Genomic DNA, 17,435 nt, shown 5'->3' on the forward strand with positions numbered 1-17,435 from the left:
ACACACACACACATCACGTCACATCATGATAAAGTCCTATTTCTGTAAGTGAGTGTTTAGAGTTGTGATGGCTGTGGGGAAAAAACTCTCTGCCTCTGAATCTGGATGTGCGGGTTCTGACAGACCTGTAACGCCTTTCTGAGGGGAGTAACTGAAAGTGTTTGTGGCCTGGGTGAGAGGAGACCTTGATTATGTTTTTTGCCCTGCTGAGGTAACGGGATGAGGCAATGCTGTCAAGTGTGGGCAGAGAGCAGCCAATGTTTTTTTTTCTGCAGAGTGGATGACCCTCTGCAGGGATTTTTCTCTGTGCCACAGTGCAGTTTGCATATTCTCTGCAGTACGTCAGTATGCTCTCTATGGCAGAGCGATAAAAGGCCACCAGCAGCGCCTCTCTTAGGTTGTTTCTATTTAGCAGTCTCAGGAAGTAGAGACGCTGCTATGCCCAATCTCAACCCTGTAGTGTGTCTCATCACTCTCTACTATATGACCGACGACTGTGGTGTCATCTGCGAATTTAAAGATTGTGTTGGTTGGATGAGCTGGGGAACAGTCGCTGGTGCACAGGGAGTATAGCAGAGGACTGAGAACACACCCCTGCGGTACTCCTGTGCTGAGAATGATGGTGGAAGAAAGGTGGAGGCCCAGTCGAACAACTTCTAAGCGGTTGGTGAGGAAATCACTTATCCAAGTACAGATGGGGGTGGAGGCCCAGGTGGAGCAGCTTGTTGATGAGGATGTCCAGGATGATGGTGTTGAATGCAGACCTGTAATCCACAAAGAGCATCCTCATACCATAGGTGTTGGGGTGTTCCAGGTGGTTTATCGCCGCATCGTGCGTCGTTATGGCGCACCTCCGTGGACCTGTTTCACTGGTATGCAAACTGATGGGGGTCGAAAGAGGCTGGGAGGCTAGATTTTATGCACCGTAGTACCAGTTTCTCGAGGCATTTCATGACAAATTATGTCAATGCAACTGGTATCGAGAGAGAGAGAGAGAGAGAGGAATGCATTCCATCCCATGCCTTGCCCATAAACTGCCTAAAAATTAAAGATGATGTCTTGAAGCGATAACATTACATTATTTTTTTCTTTGCCCATTTCATTCTTCATTGGTGAACAAAGATCAGGTGATGTTGAGTAATTCTGAAAGTACCCATCACCTATGTACAGTTAAGTTTCAGTTTATTGTCCCCTAAGGGAAACTTGTCTTGCAGCCAGGTAAACATACAGGTAGCACAACAGGTAAACACTACTTAATATACACATATACATAAATAACACAAACTACTAGTTAAAACACTGTTGCACATGTACATGTACATGTATGCACAGTTCATTGTCAAAAAAGTAAACTGTCAATAGAGATGTGCTACAGCATCATTAAAGCAACACCAAAGCACTTTTCCTCTGTCCCACACAGGCTTTTTGTTTATCCAGCACTGGCTTTGCAAATAACGATGTCCACAGACAAGGTAGAGTATGTTGCGTGATTTTATGAAAGTATGATGTACTGCGACATCAGAAGCAAGTCAAATTTGTAGTTTCTTATGTCTCATTCCATCGAACTGAGATCCGCTACCCGATCTGGCAAACTTACATAGTGCAATTATAGCCGATAGAGGGCCGCAAAGCGAATGTAAAAGGCGTTCACCCTGTTACGAGTTGATGAACCACTGAAACGATTTTGGAAACATTATTTTAAGCTACAAAAAACTCTTTGGTGTTGCTTTAAGCAAGGCCGTAATCATAAATAATGATCTTAATATACTTTGAGGGGGACATGTCCCCCCAATATTCAGCTATGCTCATATGTCCTCCCATATAGATACAGATGTACATCAATTATTTAATATCAATATCAATCAGTCTGACACTCACTGCTGTCCAAAATAATCACTTGCTGCTATAGCCTAATCACAAATTGTTAGATCTGAATTAGAATAAGTTCTATACATAACTAGCCACCAGCCCATCACATAAATTTAGGATCTGTTAATGTTGATGGGAAATTTAATGTTGTATCACCATATCAATACTAATACTTATACAATCTGTAACAAACTGTAAAAACAACACATGCAAGGTTACAAAACTGGTAAAAACAGGTGTTGTTCTTTAAAGGGACTTCATCATAACTCACACACACACACACACACACACACACACACACACACACACACACACACACACACACACACACACACACACACACACACACACACATTTACAGTTGGCTTTGGGTGTTGCCATATCTGAAGAAATAAAAACACAATAACTGATTATCACACTCTGGTGCTCTGAATAGATTCCTCTGCCTTTTGCCACAGTCACAGACACTCAAGCTGACCTATCAGTCACTGGCTAATCATCTCTGTTATGTACATGAGTCAGTTATACTCTAGAACCTTCTGTTGTCACTGAGGAGATGACAGATGACAGACACAATTAAAGGATAATTCCGGTATTTAGCGCTTTGAGTCCCTTTTCTGGTTTGTTTTGGATGAACTAGAGTGGTGGACACTGAAATGTTGACGATAGGTCCTGTCTCGACTTTCTGACTCATTTTGAATCGCCTTTGACTGTTTCAGAGTGGCTGGCTATGGGCATGTACAAACATGTCCTTAAAACAACCCTTAATGTTTGTTTTTTAAAACTATGCAACTCACCGACACAACAACAAAAGCATCCACACACACACACATTTATGTTACCTGGACCAACAAAGTGTTCCAGCCAATCACCGAAAAGATGTGCATTACCCAACATCGCTTTGAGTGCCTTTAAGATAATATTATTAATATTCTTATTTTTTAAATCAATGTTTTGAGTGACCTGTGGTACCTTCCAGAGGGCAACATGGTTAAACAATCCAGTTCAATCCAGTCCAACCAGTCCCACCATCTCCCACCTGCATGTCATGTATGAAATCACAATGTTATATAATTGACACTGGGGTGGAACCACTGATCTCATGAACACTTTTTTTTTGTTTTGTTGTTTTGTTTTGTTCTTCTGAGATCAGTGGGTGAAACTGTGTGGTGACGTCTTTCTCATAGAGTGGTACTGTATATAGTGATACTTTCTTCAGAAGACAGTGGCTGCATTGGCATCAGAGCAATAAATCAGACAGCTTTTAGAGTTGACATCAGAATGGCCATCCCTGGCATAACAAACCATACATGAAGAAACAAAGGAAGTCATATTTGCGTGTTTCATAATACATAATATCGCGGTGGTAGCCTTTGAATAGCGGAAGAGGCCCTCTCTATCTGTCTTGTTAAAATATCTCAGTTCCTCTCCGCACATTAAATGTCAGCAGACACACAGACAGTGCTTATAATCAGTGACCTGCATGTGCAAAGATAAAGTAATTCAATGTGATAAAATACACTGTACAAACTTCTTCCCTGACATTTGTGACATGCTTTCCTAAAAATTAAATCTTGACAGTGCATTTACTTTTTGCTTCATCCAGTGCTTCCTTTGTTTATGCACCCAAACCCCTCTTTTTATGTTGAGTTGAGCGCACCTATTTCTGCCTAGAAACACTAAAAACGTGTTCTGTTCTAAAGTAGGCCTAAGTAGAACCCTCCTGATAGTGGCCTACCTAACACCAATTGGCCAATAGGGGGCGCTCATTTCACTTGTAATTCCATTTAGGACCCAGTTTATGAGTCGGCATAGAACCATTTGGGTGTGCAAAATAACTTTTGTGAAGTCAAGTGATTGAAACCCAAGTCTCCATCTCATCTGGCAACAAAATTGCTGTGGTATATATCCAATTTATGATTATGTATCTAAAAGTAAAATAATTTATAGTGTCAGCTTCAGTTTAATGATGTCCTAATTCAGCTGTGCAATACTCTGGTGCTTAAGGTCTAAACTGTTGGCATTTATCACCCTATGTATAATTTCTCTTGCATACACTATTTCTATTATTTAATGTGAGCAACTGTAACCTGATCCAAATTGCCCTCAGGCAGGCGTCAAGAAATTACTTCTGATACTGATATCCAGTAACAAAGCTTTAGTTGTCATGTTTTCCAACTTCATTAGCTCCATGGAATAGGCTAGTAGAACACCGCGTTCAACTTCATTGAAACGCAAATAAATGGTTGGAAGCAGAGCCTTATAGATATATCTCTCATAGGGCTCTGGTTGGAAGCATGTAGAATTACTCCAGAATTGGAAGCATAAAGAAATAGTTTTGCGTTAAAAGTGTTGGTTTGCATTTTGTTGCCAACATATTCAAATAACCCTTTGTTTCTGTAAGCAATGTATGTCTGACCTGGTAATTATCTAAACTAGGCCTATATTATTTTTTACGTCTGGCTTTATTACTGGAAAAACGGTTCAAAAACGGCATTTATTTTATGAAAATATAATCTGCTGCTGTAAAACCCAAGAATTTAGAGGAACATTGCTCCATGCTGCTACATATTAATATTATAGTCCCACTAAAATGATACCATCATTATCAGGGGTCGGAGTATTTTGTTATTTCAGAAATCTTTTAGTTTTCACATTAAAATCGATATAGTAGCCTAATTCGGCTCTTTGCAACAGTGCATCTCCAGGGTCGTTTTCAGACCTGTTGCTCGATAGGTTCGGATGTTTTATAAGTCCATTGCTATCTTTATAAAGTTGGTAGCCTAATCAGCAAATTATTCATGAGGACCTGGATAATGTTGCTTATACTATGTTTGAATAGCGATAGGCAAAGATATAATCCAGTTCATGTTTTGAAAATGCTGCCGATAGGCTACCTTCTGTCAATGAACGTGCCACAGCACCGATTACTTCCGCCCCCTCCCGCTGGGAGCAGCTGATCTTTGTTCTACGCAAGATCGTTGCTCCGCCCATCCATCCTATCGGGCTTTTACCCTATTGCATCCATTTTTGAGCATTCAAGAAATCTCCAAGAATTATCCACCAGGAGAGAACCAGGGGGAGCGAGAGAGGCAAGAGGACGCAAACAACCGCCAGAAGGGAACGAGGGCCCTGCGTTTGAAGATGCGGCTGACCTCTCCCTAGAAGGACCAGCTATGGGTTAGACTGGATTTATCATGACTGCGAAATAAAAGGCAAGAATTTGATCTCTACTCCCTCTGAACCCATTCGAATGGATGGCTGTTGAGTTGTGTCATTGTAAGGCACCCAGCGGTTTGTGCATGAAACAAGGGAGCTTTTGGCTTTCAGCACCTTATATCCCGTTGTCTTGATGGGATGTATTTCCCCCCCTGAAGCCGTGCTAAGAATCGCAGACAACATCTCAGCAGCCGCTTAGCAACGTTTACCGCCTGCTGCAGCCTATCTACAGCATTGGACTACTACGATATGTCGGTGTATGATCATGTAGATTTAAGAAACTATACATCAGGCTTATCAGTCGGATGCATATTGGCTTCTGCCAATAGAAGTGATAACGTTAAAATACAATGGCTACACGCATTGTGGACATTGAAGGCGAACGCTATAAAGCATTTAAACTGTACAGGTTTTATTGCATTCAGAGAACACTAAATGATAGTGGTGGAGACCGTATGCTGACAGCATAACCTGATGAAGTTGTTTGGACCATGATGCATGTGTTCTTGCTTGAATAGCCTGCTCAGATAGGGTAATGCATATATATGTGTTAACACTATAGAAATAGCTAAGAATATAAGTCTTTATGCTTAATGTTCGGTCTTTCTTTAGCAATTCCATCTAAAGATGTCTGCTCCAGTCGGGCCCCGGGGCGGCCCGACCGCTCCTCCTGCGGCGGATGCCCAGCCGGACATGCCGGACCTAAGCCATCTGACAGAGGAGGAAAGAAAGATCATCCTCTCTGTCATGGATCGACAGAAAAAAGAAGATGAGAAAGAGCAGTCTATGTTGAAGTAAGCGCCCTCAATTGCCTCAATTGTTGAATAGAGCAGACAGGGCTAGCAAGCAGCTAAGCACTGTGTGGGGCTGAGAATCGTCCGTGCTGCAGTGTGGTGCTGAAATTGGTAGCTGCATTTCAATGTGCTCATATCAATGGTGTCCATTATACACCGGTGTTATTTCAAGAATAATTGTCACTGATAAGTCAATATCAGTGCTTACGTGGGCTGTCAATATTATTGTTGAGTGAGCTGAGCAAAATATCCTGCCTAAACTTAACACAGAGGCGTGGGCGTTTCATTGAATGACAAAGCGCCTCGGTGGATTTTACCGCTTCTCTTGATAAGTCGGCAGTGCATTTACAAATGGTGCTGCGATAGTATTGTCTGTTACTATAGGGGCAATTCCCGTGCCAGCTGACAGCCGTTCCGCGCGGGCCTAGCTCTGTCGCCTTTGGGTTGGGTTAGCTACGGGCGCCATCTTCGGCTAAAAATCCCGTCAACCGCCTTTTATCACAGATTAAAGACGTTTAACTGCCCCCAGTCAGACGAAATGCACTTTGAACAGAAGACAGACATCTTTCATTTCATATCTACCTTTAGGCTTAACATTTAGATATATTCCTCATTCATGGTTTATCACGCGAATTACACGGAGGTTTAGCTGTTTCGCGCGCTGCACACTACTGTGTTTTCAGGACCACGACGCTGTCCGTCAGAATGTTAAGGTGGAGATAGATTTCGCAGCCGTCGGTCACTTCACATTAGAGCTGTCAGCGATGTCAGGAATGGGTGTGTGGCAGGCAGCGGTTTACTGATTAGCTCTAATGCTACTAACGTATCGTAAATTCAAAGTTATATTCACCTGAATTAATTTGGCTGTATTTGTCATAGCACAGCTTACTATTCATTTTACCACGACAGCAGCCGGCTGTCACAGTAGCCTATTGGCCGTCTGAGCGAGTTTTAGGTTGGGTGACTCTGCTATCAGTATCGCAGTGATAAAGACTAACTAATATATAGAGCTTTTTCAGTCGTTTTGTCTGGTAGAAGAATAAGCTACTGACAAATTAGAACTGACATTGCCAAATATGATCAAAGCCCATTCCACGTTACAAGCAAACAGCCTATAACATGGGCCCTCGTTGTCAATCCTTTTCTTTGACCTAAACTCCTCATAGCTTTTCTTGTGGACAGTTGACGTCGGAAACCATATAGTCTCAGGCAGAGCCATAGAGTGAACGTGCATCTGTTTTACATGGTGAATTGGACTGTGCAGGAAGCATAGCACACAGGGCTAGTCCTACAGCAAAGGTCATGGTAGCTGAAAGTGTCTGCCCTTGTTGGGAATCACACTTAAGCTAAAGGGCAGTTGTTTTTCCTGGGAGTTTTGAGATCTGAGATTTGAGGTTTGTCTATCATCCTTTCAAGGTGGCACGTCAAAACATGTAAACCCCCCATTCCCCATCCGCATCCCTATCCTTCCCCCTCCACCCAGCTGCCGTCTTTGTATTTGTTGTACTGTCTTGAACAAAAAGGCAGTAAGTGGGGGTGGGTGGGTTTTTGTAGTTGTTTACACCCATCTTGTGAAAACAAGTTTGTCTGCGGCTTTGAAACTTCCCTGCCACCTGCTTGTCAGTGTGATGGCGGTCTATCTGGCAGCAGCGGTATAAAGTGGCAGGCAGCGCGGCGCAGACACTCCCAGCAGATGTGTGTGTGTGTGTGTGTGTGTGTGTGTGTGAGAGAGAGAGAATCAGGGAAAGGTGGCAGAACATGATGTGCCGGGATGCCTGCTTTTAATGAAAGCGGCAGCAGACAGGTGAACAAACTCATCGCCACGTTACCTGCACTGCCAGTCCTATCCTAGCAACCCACGCCCTTAATATTTACATTAACGTTAGCCATTTAACAGGTTCTTTTATCCACAGCACCATTCAGGGAATGCACACTTAGCACTGTGCTGTGATAATGCAGGAAAGCACATAGATTAGAAGCCACGCTGTAAAGATGTTAAGATCGTATAGAAGTTATATGTTTTTTAAGGTTGAGGCAAATATTTATGCCTAGTTTGTTGTTACATTGTAGTTGATGGGAAGATGAGCTCATAGCTTGCATCACTATGGCATGACTATGCCTTTACAAGGGACCAACGTTTAGTGGTGAATCTTTACTGCCTGAAAAGAACTGCCTACAGGGATTTTGCTGCTGAGGTAATTTCTTGGGAGCTGGCTGGTTTTTCTGGTTGGGGGAAAAGAAGAAAAGCTCTGACTCACCAGCCACCTGCAATAGCTGTTTTTGGTGCTATGCAGTACATGTATGACATAAGCCACCTTCTGGAGATGAGCCGTCACAAACAGGCTGACTTAGGTTGTCTCTCGCTGTCCTGTTGTCAAACTCTGAGACACTTTACGATTTGTGAAATTATGCCTGTTATTTTCATTATTATCTACTGAATTTGTGTCAGTCGGAGATTTATTGTAGTCAATGAAAATTGTTGCTGAACGGAGGGAGATCAGCCAAGGCATTTTTCAGCATTCTGCCATTTCAGCATTAGATTTCAAATCATGGCATGATGGTGCACCAGTTTTGTTTAGTATGTGGACAAAGGCTTTGATCATTGTAGCGTGTTTGTAGGTTACACTACACTATTGTGATATGAATTACATCGAACTGGAATCTGCTAGTGGGTGTCTCATCCTGAGTATAATAGGAGTACCCTGCATTTACTGTACCCCATCCTGTTTGATTTTACTGCGGTCCTACACAAACTGTTCCTGAGTCAGTCTATTTTGCTTTCTCACAGTCCCAATGTAACCATTCCTACAGTAGGCTATTTGTTGAACCTCCCAGTGCTCCTCTGTCCGAATTGCTCATATCCGTTATATTTTGTTGATATTGTGAATGTGGCCCCTAGTGGTTCAGGGTTGCTGTTGGGAGCTGTTCTGATGAGTGTGTGTGCTGTAGCCTGTGGGAGCCTGCTGGTCACACCAGCCAGCCGGCCAGGCCAGTGGTGAGAGTGGGAGGTGGCGAGCTGCAGAATGCCTGACACTCTTTATGGATCACCTCATTAACCTCGCGTCACTAGCGAGAGCCAGGGGGAACATGCAGGGGCCACGGCACCTGGGAGCAATAATGCATGTTACGTGCACTGGTCTGGTTTATACACTAAGCTAAGGTGAAATCCGTGTGTGTATATATGTGCTATACATGTGTGTTAGTGTGTGTGTGTCTGTGTGAGTGTTTGTTTGTCTGTCCTACAGCAGTTTATACCTGGGAAGGATAAAAGAACCCCACCAACAGTATGCATGGACCACACAAATTCAGGTTATTTTGTTTGAACCCCTTAATATAGGGCAATATGTGAGGTCTCTGAGGCAGCCTGTCTAGTGTATATGTGTCTTCCACCATAATTGTTTTCATGGCCCCAATCGCTGTGGGTGTGATGAGATTTGATCTGAAATGTCATGGCCCTCGTGCCAAAGAGAGGGAAACCACTGGCCCACTTCCTGTGTGATGGGCTTTCCCCGACGGCTACTGTTACAATATGCAAGCTGGATCTCCCTTCTTATGATTAATTACACCATTTTAGTTGCGGTGCCATACTTCGCTGGCTGCACTTGGCTTGCACTGGGCAGTTCTTCTGTCATGGGAATGGAGTGTGTTTGACAGGTGTTTGTGTGTGTGTGTGTGTGTGTGTTTGTTTTTTCTCTCCCGCTGGAGCCTTTAAAATCACACACACACACACATACACGCACAGACACACTCCGGGGCCGAGGCCACTGACAGCAGTGTCACTTTTCATGAGCCAGCCTGTCACTCTGCCATCTGAAACTTTTTACGTGGGCCGGCCAGGCTTCTGATGTCACTCGGACCAGACTGAAGTGAGGCGTTTTCTGCCGCAAAGCAGGCTTTTGTTTTGTTTTGTTTTGTTTTGTTTTTTTACCTGGTCAGCACTGTTGCCGTACATATGTCAGCGCCGATGTTTGGGTGCCTCTTTTTTTTCTCTCGCTCAAAACAACCACTTTGTCGGACTCTGTGGTTATGAAAGGCCAGTGCAATTCTTGGCTGTTACACAATGCTTCTCCGGCTGCCTAATATGGTGTGTGCCCGGCGAGGCAACAACTTGTTTATCTCCGAAGTGAACACCCATACACACACACACACACACACACACACACACACACGCACACACGCACAGGTTCAGCTCCGTCTCATCGCGTCTCCAACCTCATCGCATCCATTCTTACAAGAACAGTTGGCGAATGTCACAGGTGTGAATGAGCAACACTGGGGTCGCTATCACTTTGATTTGAGCTACGTGACAGCCGTCGCATTATGAAGCACGCAAGGCCTCCTGCGCTCCGCCCGCTTGGTGTTAGACCTCCGGGACTATCCGTCATGTTTCTCACCCTCAGCCAGCGAGCAAGTCGCACTCCTCCAGTTTTTAATGTTTTTTTCCCGTTTTTTCTTCCTCCTCCTCTTCTTCCCTCCTCCCTCTTATCAAGGACATCTCCCATCTTGAGCGTGGCAGCCGTGACTCCGCACCGCTTTCATTTCACGCTGCACGCCTGTAAAGAAGAAAACACTCTCGCAGAGTGCCAGGCAATAAATAACAAGCCCCTCCCCCGTTACTGCTAATATTGGGGTCCAAGGTGCCAGATGTAGAGACAATACAGTTTGGATGGAAACATGGAAATCTTCCTCTTTCACCCTCTCTCTCTATCTCTCTCTGTCTCTTTTACAAACTCTCACAAACATGCCGGTTGTTTCCTGTTGAATGGTAGGCCTATGCTACTTTTTCCATGAAATGTACCGAAGTTCCCTTTTTTAGCCCACAGTAAACACACTGGATCAGTGTCCGGTTAGGTCACTTTGGCCAGTGCACTCAGTGTTGGCTCTGGCACTCGATACTATGGCCAGGTTGTGAGAGCAAGAGAGAGGCTCCTTGCAATACAACACCTGTTGCATGTGCCAGTCAGTGGCTTGTCCAGTCACAGTGACTGTGTAGAGGAAGATAGCACCATTCCTGGAGAGCGCTGGCTTGTGACCTCTTCATTTACCACATTACTAAGTGTTTACACGCCTCTGTGTGTGCAAGCCGGTGTGGCTTACCTGTATGCAATGCAGTTGTTGCATTTCTTTGACAGAAACTCTATGAACTGGGAATACCAACTTAAATACAGGATGACTCTACATATAGACTGGTGGACACCACTGCTTCTTTGAAACTACATTACATTACATTAAAACTAATAAGAAGATTATGGAATCATATGCTCTCTCAGTGCTGCAGAGGGTGTCAGTGTGAAATTCAGAGAGTGCTGTACATGCATACATCTGTTGTTATATTCTAAGGAGAGCTGTGGTTTCCAGAAAGATTTGTTATGAAGGTGGGACTTTTGGCTCAGTAATATCTAGGTTTTTACATTGAATTAAAAGAATGTCTCTCTGATTTGCTACAGCAGTGGGGTAAAGAATCCTTGCTGTATGACCAAATCTGTGTCCCCTGTGTGTCCATGCCACCCTGTGTCATGTGCCTGAGCACTACTCACTACCTCATATGTGCTACGCTCTCTCCCTCCCCTCCTGGCTTAGAACGGGCCTCTCTTTTGGTCGCACGCAGTGACACGGTTATCTGAGGTGCCAGCCACCAGAGGCCCGGCTGTGATTTTGGCACGGCAGCGGTGCCCATCTTGCCCGGTCTCGACTGGATGATTGAAAAAATCTGACTGGCTGACCAAATCTGTGTCCCCTGTGTGTCCATGCCACCCTGTGTCATGTGCCTGAGCACTACTTGCTGTATGACCAAATCTGTGTCCCCTGTGTGTCCATGCCACCCTGTGTCATGTGCCTGAGCACTACTTGCTGTATGACCAAATCTGTGTCCCCTGTGTGTCCATGCCACCCTGTGTCATGTGCCTGAGCACTACTTGCTGTATGACCAAATCTGTGTCCCCTGTGTGTCCATGCCACCCTGTGTCATGTGCCTGAGCACTACTTGCTGTATGACCAAATGTGTCCCCTGTGAACCACCCTGTGTTTGTGCCTCTTGCTGTATGACCAAATCTGTGTCCCTGTGTGTCCATGCCACCTGTGTCATGCCTGATGCTGTATGACCCGGTGTCCCCTGTGTGTCCAGCACTGTCATGTGCCTGAGCACTACTTGCTGTATGACAAATCAGTGTCCCTGTGTCCATGCCACAGAATGGAACCGAGGCTGTGCTTGATTGTGCTGGGGCCAGCGGTAGCAGGTGGGAGCCTTCTGCTGAGGCTGTTTTTCCCTGGATTTTTGAAAATAGAATGGAACCTTGCCGGGCAGGTTCACATGTCCAGCTGGACTGGAAGGGGGAGCTGGCCTGGCTGCCCCGGTAACTGCCCATTCATACAGCACACACTTGGCAAGTTCACATGTCCATGCTGGACTGGGTAAAGTGGCCTCCCTGGTACTGTGCCGTATGCTGCTTAGTGAAACAGGAGAGCCCAGAGTCCCAGCGAAGGCCTGAGGAACAAACACACACACACACTGATTAGAACAGGATTGTGAAATAAAAATTCAGATTTTCATTTGCCTTTGAAGACTTAAAAGTAAAAGCATGTTGATTTCAGCCAAAAGACTTTATTAAAATGGACTGTAATTTAACTTCTGTTAGATTACTTTTTTTTGTCTGGTCAGAATCAGAATCAGAATCAGAATAAGAATCAGAATCAGCTAAAATTAAAATGAAAAAATTATAAAATTGTGACTAAAATTACATTACCCCAATAGTGATTGTTCATTGTGTTGTTGGTAAATGACCATAATGACCTGTCTGCCCTCGGCATGAGGGCACTGCCCGATAGCTTTGTGTGTCTGGCGGTGAGGATAAGGATCTGGTGGAGGATCAGCAGGAGGGGGGATGGCGCTGTGATGGAGATGTCTGGGGAGGGCACTTCTGGGCATGGCCCTCCATGCCCTTACCACCACCACCACCCCTCACATACACAGATGCCAGTCGTGCCAGGCAGCCTCTTAGGTCAATGACTATTTGTTGTTGTGGTTGAAGAGCAGGCTTTTCTGAAAACACAGAAATGTTTTAAGCGCTGTAAGGCCACACTTGGCTTGATCGGCTTGGTGAGACTAAAAAAAAAATGCATGTTGCATTTCAAAAAATTGAAAACACGCATGTCAAATTCCTCAACCAGACACACAACCCCACCTGCTTTCACCTTGTTTTCAGTTTTGTTTACATGGGGAATCATTTGTCAGAGACATCAGTTCATATGCAACTTTAAGGCACTGGCAGATTCACAGCCATGCCAAGTCAAATCAGAGCAGAATTCATCTCTCCATGTCTCTCTCAGTCTCTCTCTTTCTCTCTCTCTCTCTCTCTCTCTCTCTTTATCTCTGATTTTACGTTCTGTTGTATGCCACTTCAGGAGTCCCAGCAAGGCGAGTCAACAGTCTGTCTTTTCTTTTTGGGAGCCCTCTTGAACCTAATTAGAGCAGCAGATCCTATTAGCCCAGTGGCTTGGCTGCACTTAACTGGTGTTCAGTGGAGCCTCTGCTCATGGGACCTGAAGGCCCAGTCAGATTCGCACACTTGGACTCGGCCTGGATAGTGGGTACTCCCATCTCTGATTACTCCGAGTTATGCTGCACCGCATTACATTCAAGGACATTTCTGCCCAAACTCATGACATGTCAAACGCTGTGCATTTAATTTTGCTCATGGTATGAACGATTCAATTGACATTTGTAACTGCAGTTACTTTCTGTGTCTGTTTTAACTGTGTGTTGATTGAGGAATATGCTTTGAAAGATTCAGTCTAGTATCTAGTATAGGTTAGCAAAAGACACCAGTGCTCTGTAGTCAGATGGTACCAGTCATTAAGAGCCCAATAGCTCTCTGTCAAATATGAAAAGTATTTCACTACAGTCAATGAGTGACATCAAAAGATGCTGTCTGCATATTTATCTTCCCTGACTGCAAATCTATGTAAGAAAAGACCCCCCTCCTCCATCACACTCGTGGTCACATGCATCTTACAGGGAAGACCTCAGGTTCCTGGGGAACAGTGGACCTTTGCCACATACAGTGCAGCTGCTGGAGCTGATGTGCATAGCAACTGCCATGTAAAAGCAAAGCAATGTATAGTATGTGAAAGCAAAGGCTGTTTGAGAATCAGCTTTAACTCAGAAATGACTGTAAGATCTCTGAGGCTGTGACAGGAAGACCACAGCAGATGCCTTCCAGTTTTAGAGGTGAGGTGAGAGACGGAGAGGGGCTGGAGGGATTGTTCCACACCCTGGTGGCTTCTTCCACGAGGAAGACTTCCCTCTCTCTCACTCCGCAAAGCAGGTGGAACATCAGGGCCACTGCCTCATGCACAGGTATGTCCTCTGGATGAGCCACAGGCCTCCTGGGTTTCTTCCTTCCCTTCCCTCCTTCCTACAACCCCCTCCATGCATCCACAACTCTCCTCCTCCCTCTACATCCACCCCCTACCCCTGCCCCCATATCGCCTCCATGTCTCTTGGTTATGTAATCATACGCATGACATACTGTCCAGGCTATGGAGCTCGAGGAAGAGCCTGTGTGGCGTGAGTAGCCCAGAGAACACAAGTGCCAGAGGAGGAGTCCTCTCTCCCTCTCTCTCTCCCTCTCCTCTCTCCCTCTCTCTCTCTCTCTCCTCTCTCTCTCTCTCCTCTGCTGGAATCGCACGAAAGGCCAAGGCTGACAAGCCCAGCAGTTTTTACAAGACCCATGTGTGTTGATGATCACGATGATATGTATACATGATGTATACATGATTGCTGTGAGTCTCTGCTAGCCTCACAACACACAGGCCGCAGTCAGTGGTATTGTAAAAGGACACCTCTTGTATGGTCAAGTGTTTTACTAGCCCTATGTAGCCCTGAGTAGAGTTATAAAGGTCAATGTCTATGGACATACTGTCTCTGGACAGTCTATGCCATAGACAGTCTTGTGTTGGGAGATGACATGTTATGGCATGAATCAATCACAAGAACAAGTAATATGGTAATTTGGCTGTTGGAAGGAACATTGAAAATACACCTGCTAGTGATGCTGGACACAAAGGAGTATTCCACAGCATGGAAATTAGCTCAAAGGAAACTATCGGGTCCTGGCAAAGCCTTCCTCACCCTGGCCCTCCTCCTTCTCCTCTTCTTCTCATCCTCGCTTTGCTCTCCTCTCTGCAAATATGGGAGCAATGGGCCAGAATGGGTCCTAAGCTCCTGTGGGTTTAAGTGGCTCTCTCTGCTAACAGACAGAAGCGTCTGGATCCATATTAATTCCGTTTGGTGGTTCTGCCCAAATCCCTTGCTCACGATGCCAGGCAGCTTCCAAAGCTCGACCAAATGTCTGCGCTTTTCAGCTGGGAAGCTGATATCTATGTGGAGTATATGTGTGCCTTTCAGATATTGATCGAAAGTATGACGTGCTCATGTGTGCAGTTATGTGTGTATGTGTGTGTTTTATTTTATTTGTGCATTTGTGTTTTTAGGAAGGTGCCTCTCTGTGTGTGTGTGTGTGTGTGTGTGTGTGTGTGTGTGTGTGTGTGTGTGTGTGTGTGTGTGTGTGTCTGTGTGTGTTTGCATCTGTGTGTGTGTGTGTGTATCTGTGTGTGCACGCATGCTTGCAAGAGTGTGAGCATGACACAGTCTATCACTTCACTTGGTGTCCTTGCTGCTTTGTTCAGTGTTTGTCATACCTTTTATCATTCAATAAAAATGAGAAAACCGAAACCTCTTTTGAAATCCGTCATTCTGTACACAGCAGAAGGTCTCTAGAGTGTCACTGACGTCTGCTTCAAGTTCAGGAACTGTTCCGTTTGACTTTCGGCATCACTTCCTCTTCCTACATGTACTCCGAAGCCGCGTGGCTCGGACTCCGCCCTCCTCTGATCTTTGCCCTTTGCGGTTGAGGTGAGAGCAGGGTCCAGTCAGCTGAATAGACAGAGCTGAATGGCTATTCAGAGTGGCTTAATCCTCCGTTGAGTACATCTAACACTGCTCGCTGTGGCTTTTAAACTTCAGCACTACAGCGGCCTAAACGTCAAGACACCTGATCCAGCACATTGACCGCCCATTGATTTCACACCTCTATTTCAAGCTTGAAAGATTAAACACAGTTGACTGTGATGCATTCTGGGACTGTATAGTACTCCCATGCTAGGTATCTAAAGCAGGTAAAATATGAAACCTGACAATGGACACAAGCAAATGTTAACCTCACTGCAGTGCTGAATGACCACACTCAGCAATATGGTCAAGCACATGTCCATACTGTGCTTCTGATCCCAGAGTGGCCGGTACAAATAAGGCAGCCTGTTGAGTGGTGTTTAAGTCTAAGGGCATCATTGTGTAACAGGATTGTTGATTATAGTAACTAGCTCTCATTGGCTCTCGTAGCTTTCACTCATCCTCTCACACACACACACGCTCTCTCTCACACATGCTTGTAGATTATTCTTAGCGCCTCTACCATTGACTGTCTGTGCTTGTTGTCTCAATGTTAAATCTGTACAATCCAAACAATCAGTTTGCAGTGCTGCCCTGTTTTCGCTTGTTAAATGTGATGGCTTTGATGTGAATAGGGTGCCTTCGCCGCTGTCGTTTGTGGTTTTGCCTTTGCCCCACTGCGCTTTGATGTGAATTTGATTTAGGAAAGCGAGAGGATCTGAGGGTTCTCGACTACATCTCTTCTCAGTCGATTCTTTTTTTTATGTTGCCAGGCAGAGCTACCAGTAAAACTTACGTCATCTGTGGCTTCTGTGTTCAGTTATTACGCTGAAAGGAGAGAGGAGAGTGATAGACAATTGAATCTTTTCAAATGCATAAATAGTAAAAATATTCAGTGTGCACACACCCAATGTCTATAAAGGCCAGTTCACCTACATCTGCTGTCTTTCTACTGAGCGAGCGATGATTGGCAGCTCTCTCTTTTATGGGTCATTCTGTGCCAGATCACCTAGAAGTCTCCACACGACCCCCTCAGTTTTTCTTCAGATTTGTATCTGTGCTTCAAATATGGGTGCAAAGTTATACCCGTATATAAATACCAAAAGATAACAAATTGATGATAGTTTGAATTAAGGTACACACATATGAATTTTCCCAATGCACTCACTGTAGGTTTTTGAAGTATCAAGGTTTGTCCCAATCTCAGCTTAGTGTATTGGAAGATTCCACTACAAGCTTGAAAGAAGGAGTTGATTAAGATGAACCATACTTCATGTTTTTCTTAACTTTTAGTGTTGGCCTGTGCCCGTATCTGGTGTATGGGTTTACATGATACAAGTCTGGAGAAAAAACTGAGGCGGTCATGTGGACATTTCCTCAGCTTTTAGGTTATTTTAGCATAATGTAACCCTTATTCACTGTTTTGCTGTCAGTATGGTGCTAAGCTGCAAACCTGTCTTTATAGGGAAACAGAAGAACCAAAGCCCCAGACACCTCAGTAAGTAAAGAGCAGCAACTCTCAGAATGCCCTGGGCTTTGATGCTTGTAGCTGTCACTTCAGACAACGCCCTGTAACTACTGTAGTTCCCCTCTGCTCTCTGTGT

General features: G+C 44.7%; 1 protein-coding gene across 1 annotated transcript in view; it reads left to right on the forward strand.

Moving 5' to 3' along the window:
• The first annotated feature begins 4,892 nt into the window (after positions 1-4,892).
• rims2b (regulating synaptic membrane exocytosis 2b) overlaps positions 4,893-17,435 on the forward strand; it is a 121,966-nt gene continuing 109,423 nt past the window's right edge. Inside the window, exons 1-2 of the mRNA XM_048229192.1 lie at positions 4,893-5,084; positions 5,701-5,882. Of these exons, the coding sequence (XP_048085149.1) occupies positions 5,716-5,882 (167 nt within the window). The 5' untranslated portion in view covers positions 4,893-5,084; positions 5,701-5,715. The remainder of the gene's footprint in view (positions 5,085-5,700; positions 5,883-17,435) is intronic.

Source organism: Alosa alosa, chromosome 20 (assembly GCF_017589495.1).
Source record: "Alosa alosa isolate M-15738 ecotype Scorff River chromosome 20, AALO_Geno_1.1, whole genome shotgun sequence".
Classification (NCBI taxonomy): Eukaryota; Metazoa; Chordata; class Actinopteri; order Clupeiformes; family Clupeidae; genus Alosa; species Alosa alosa.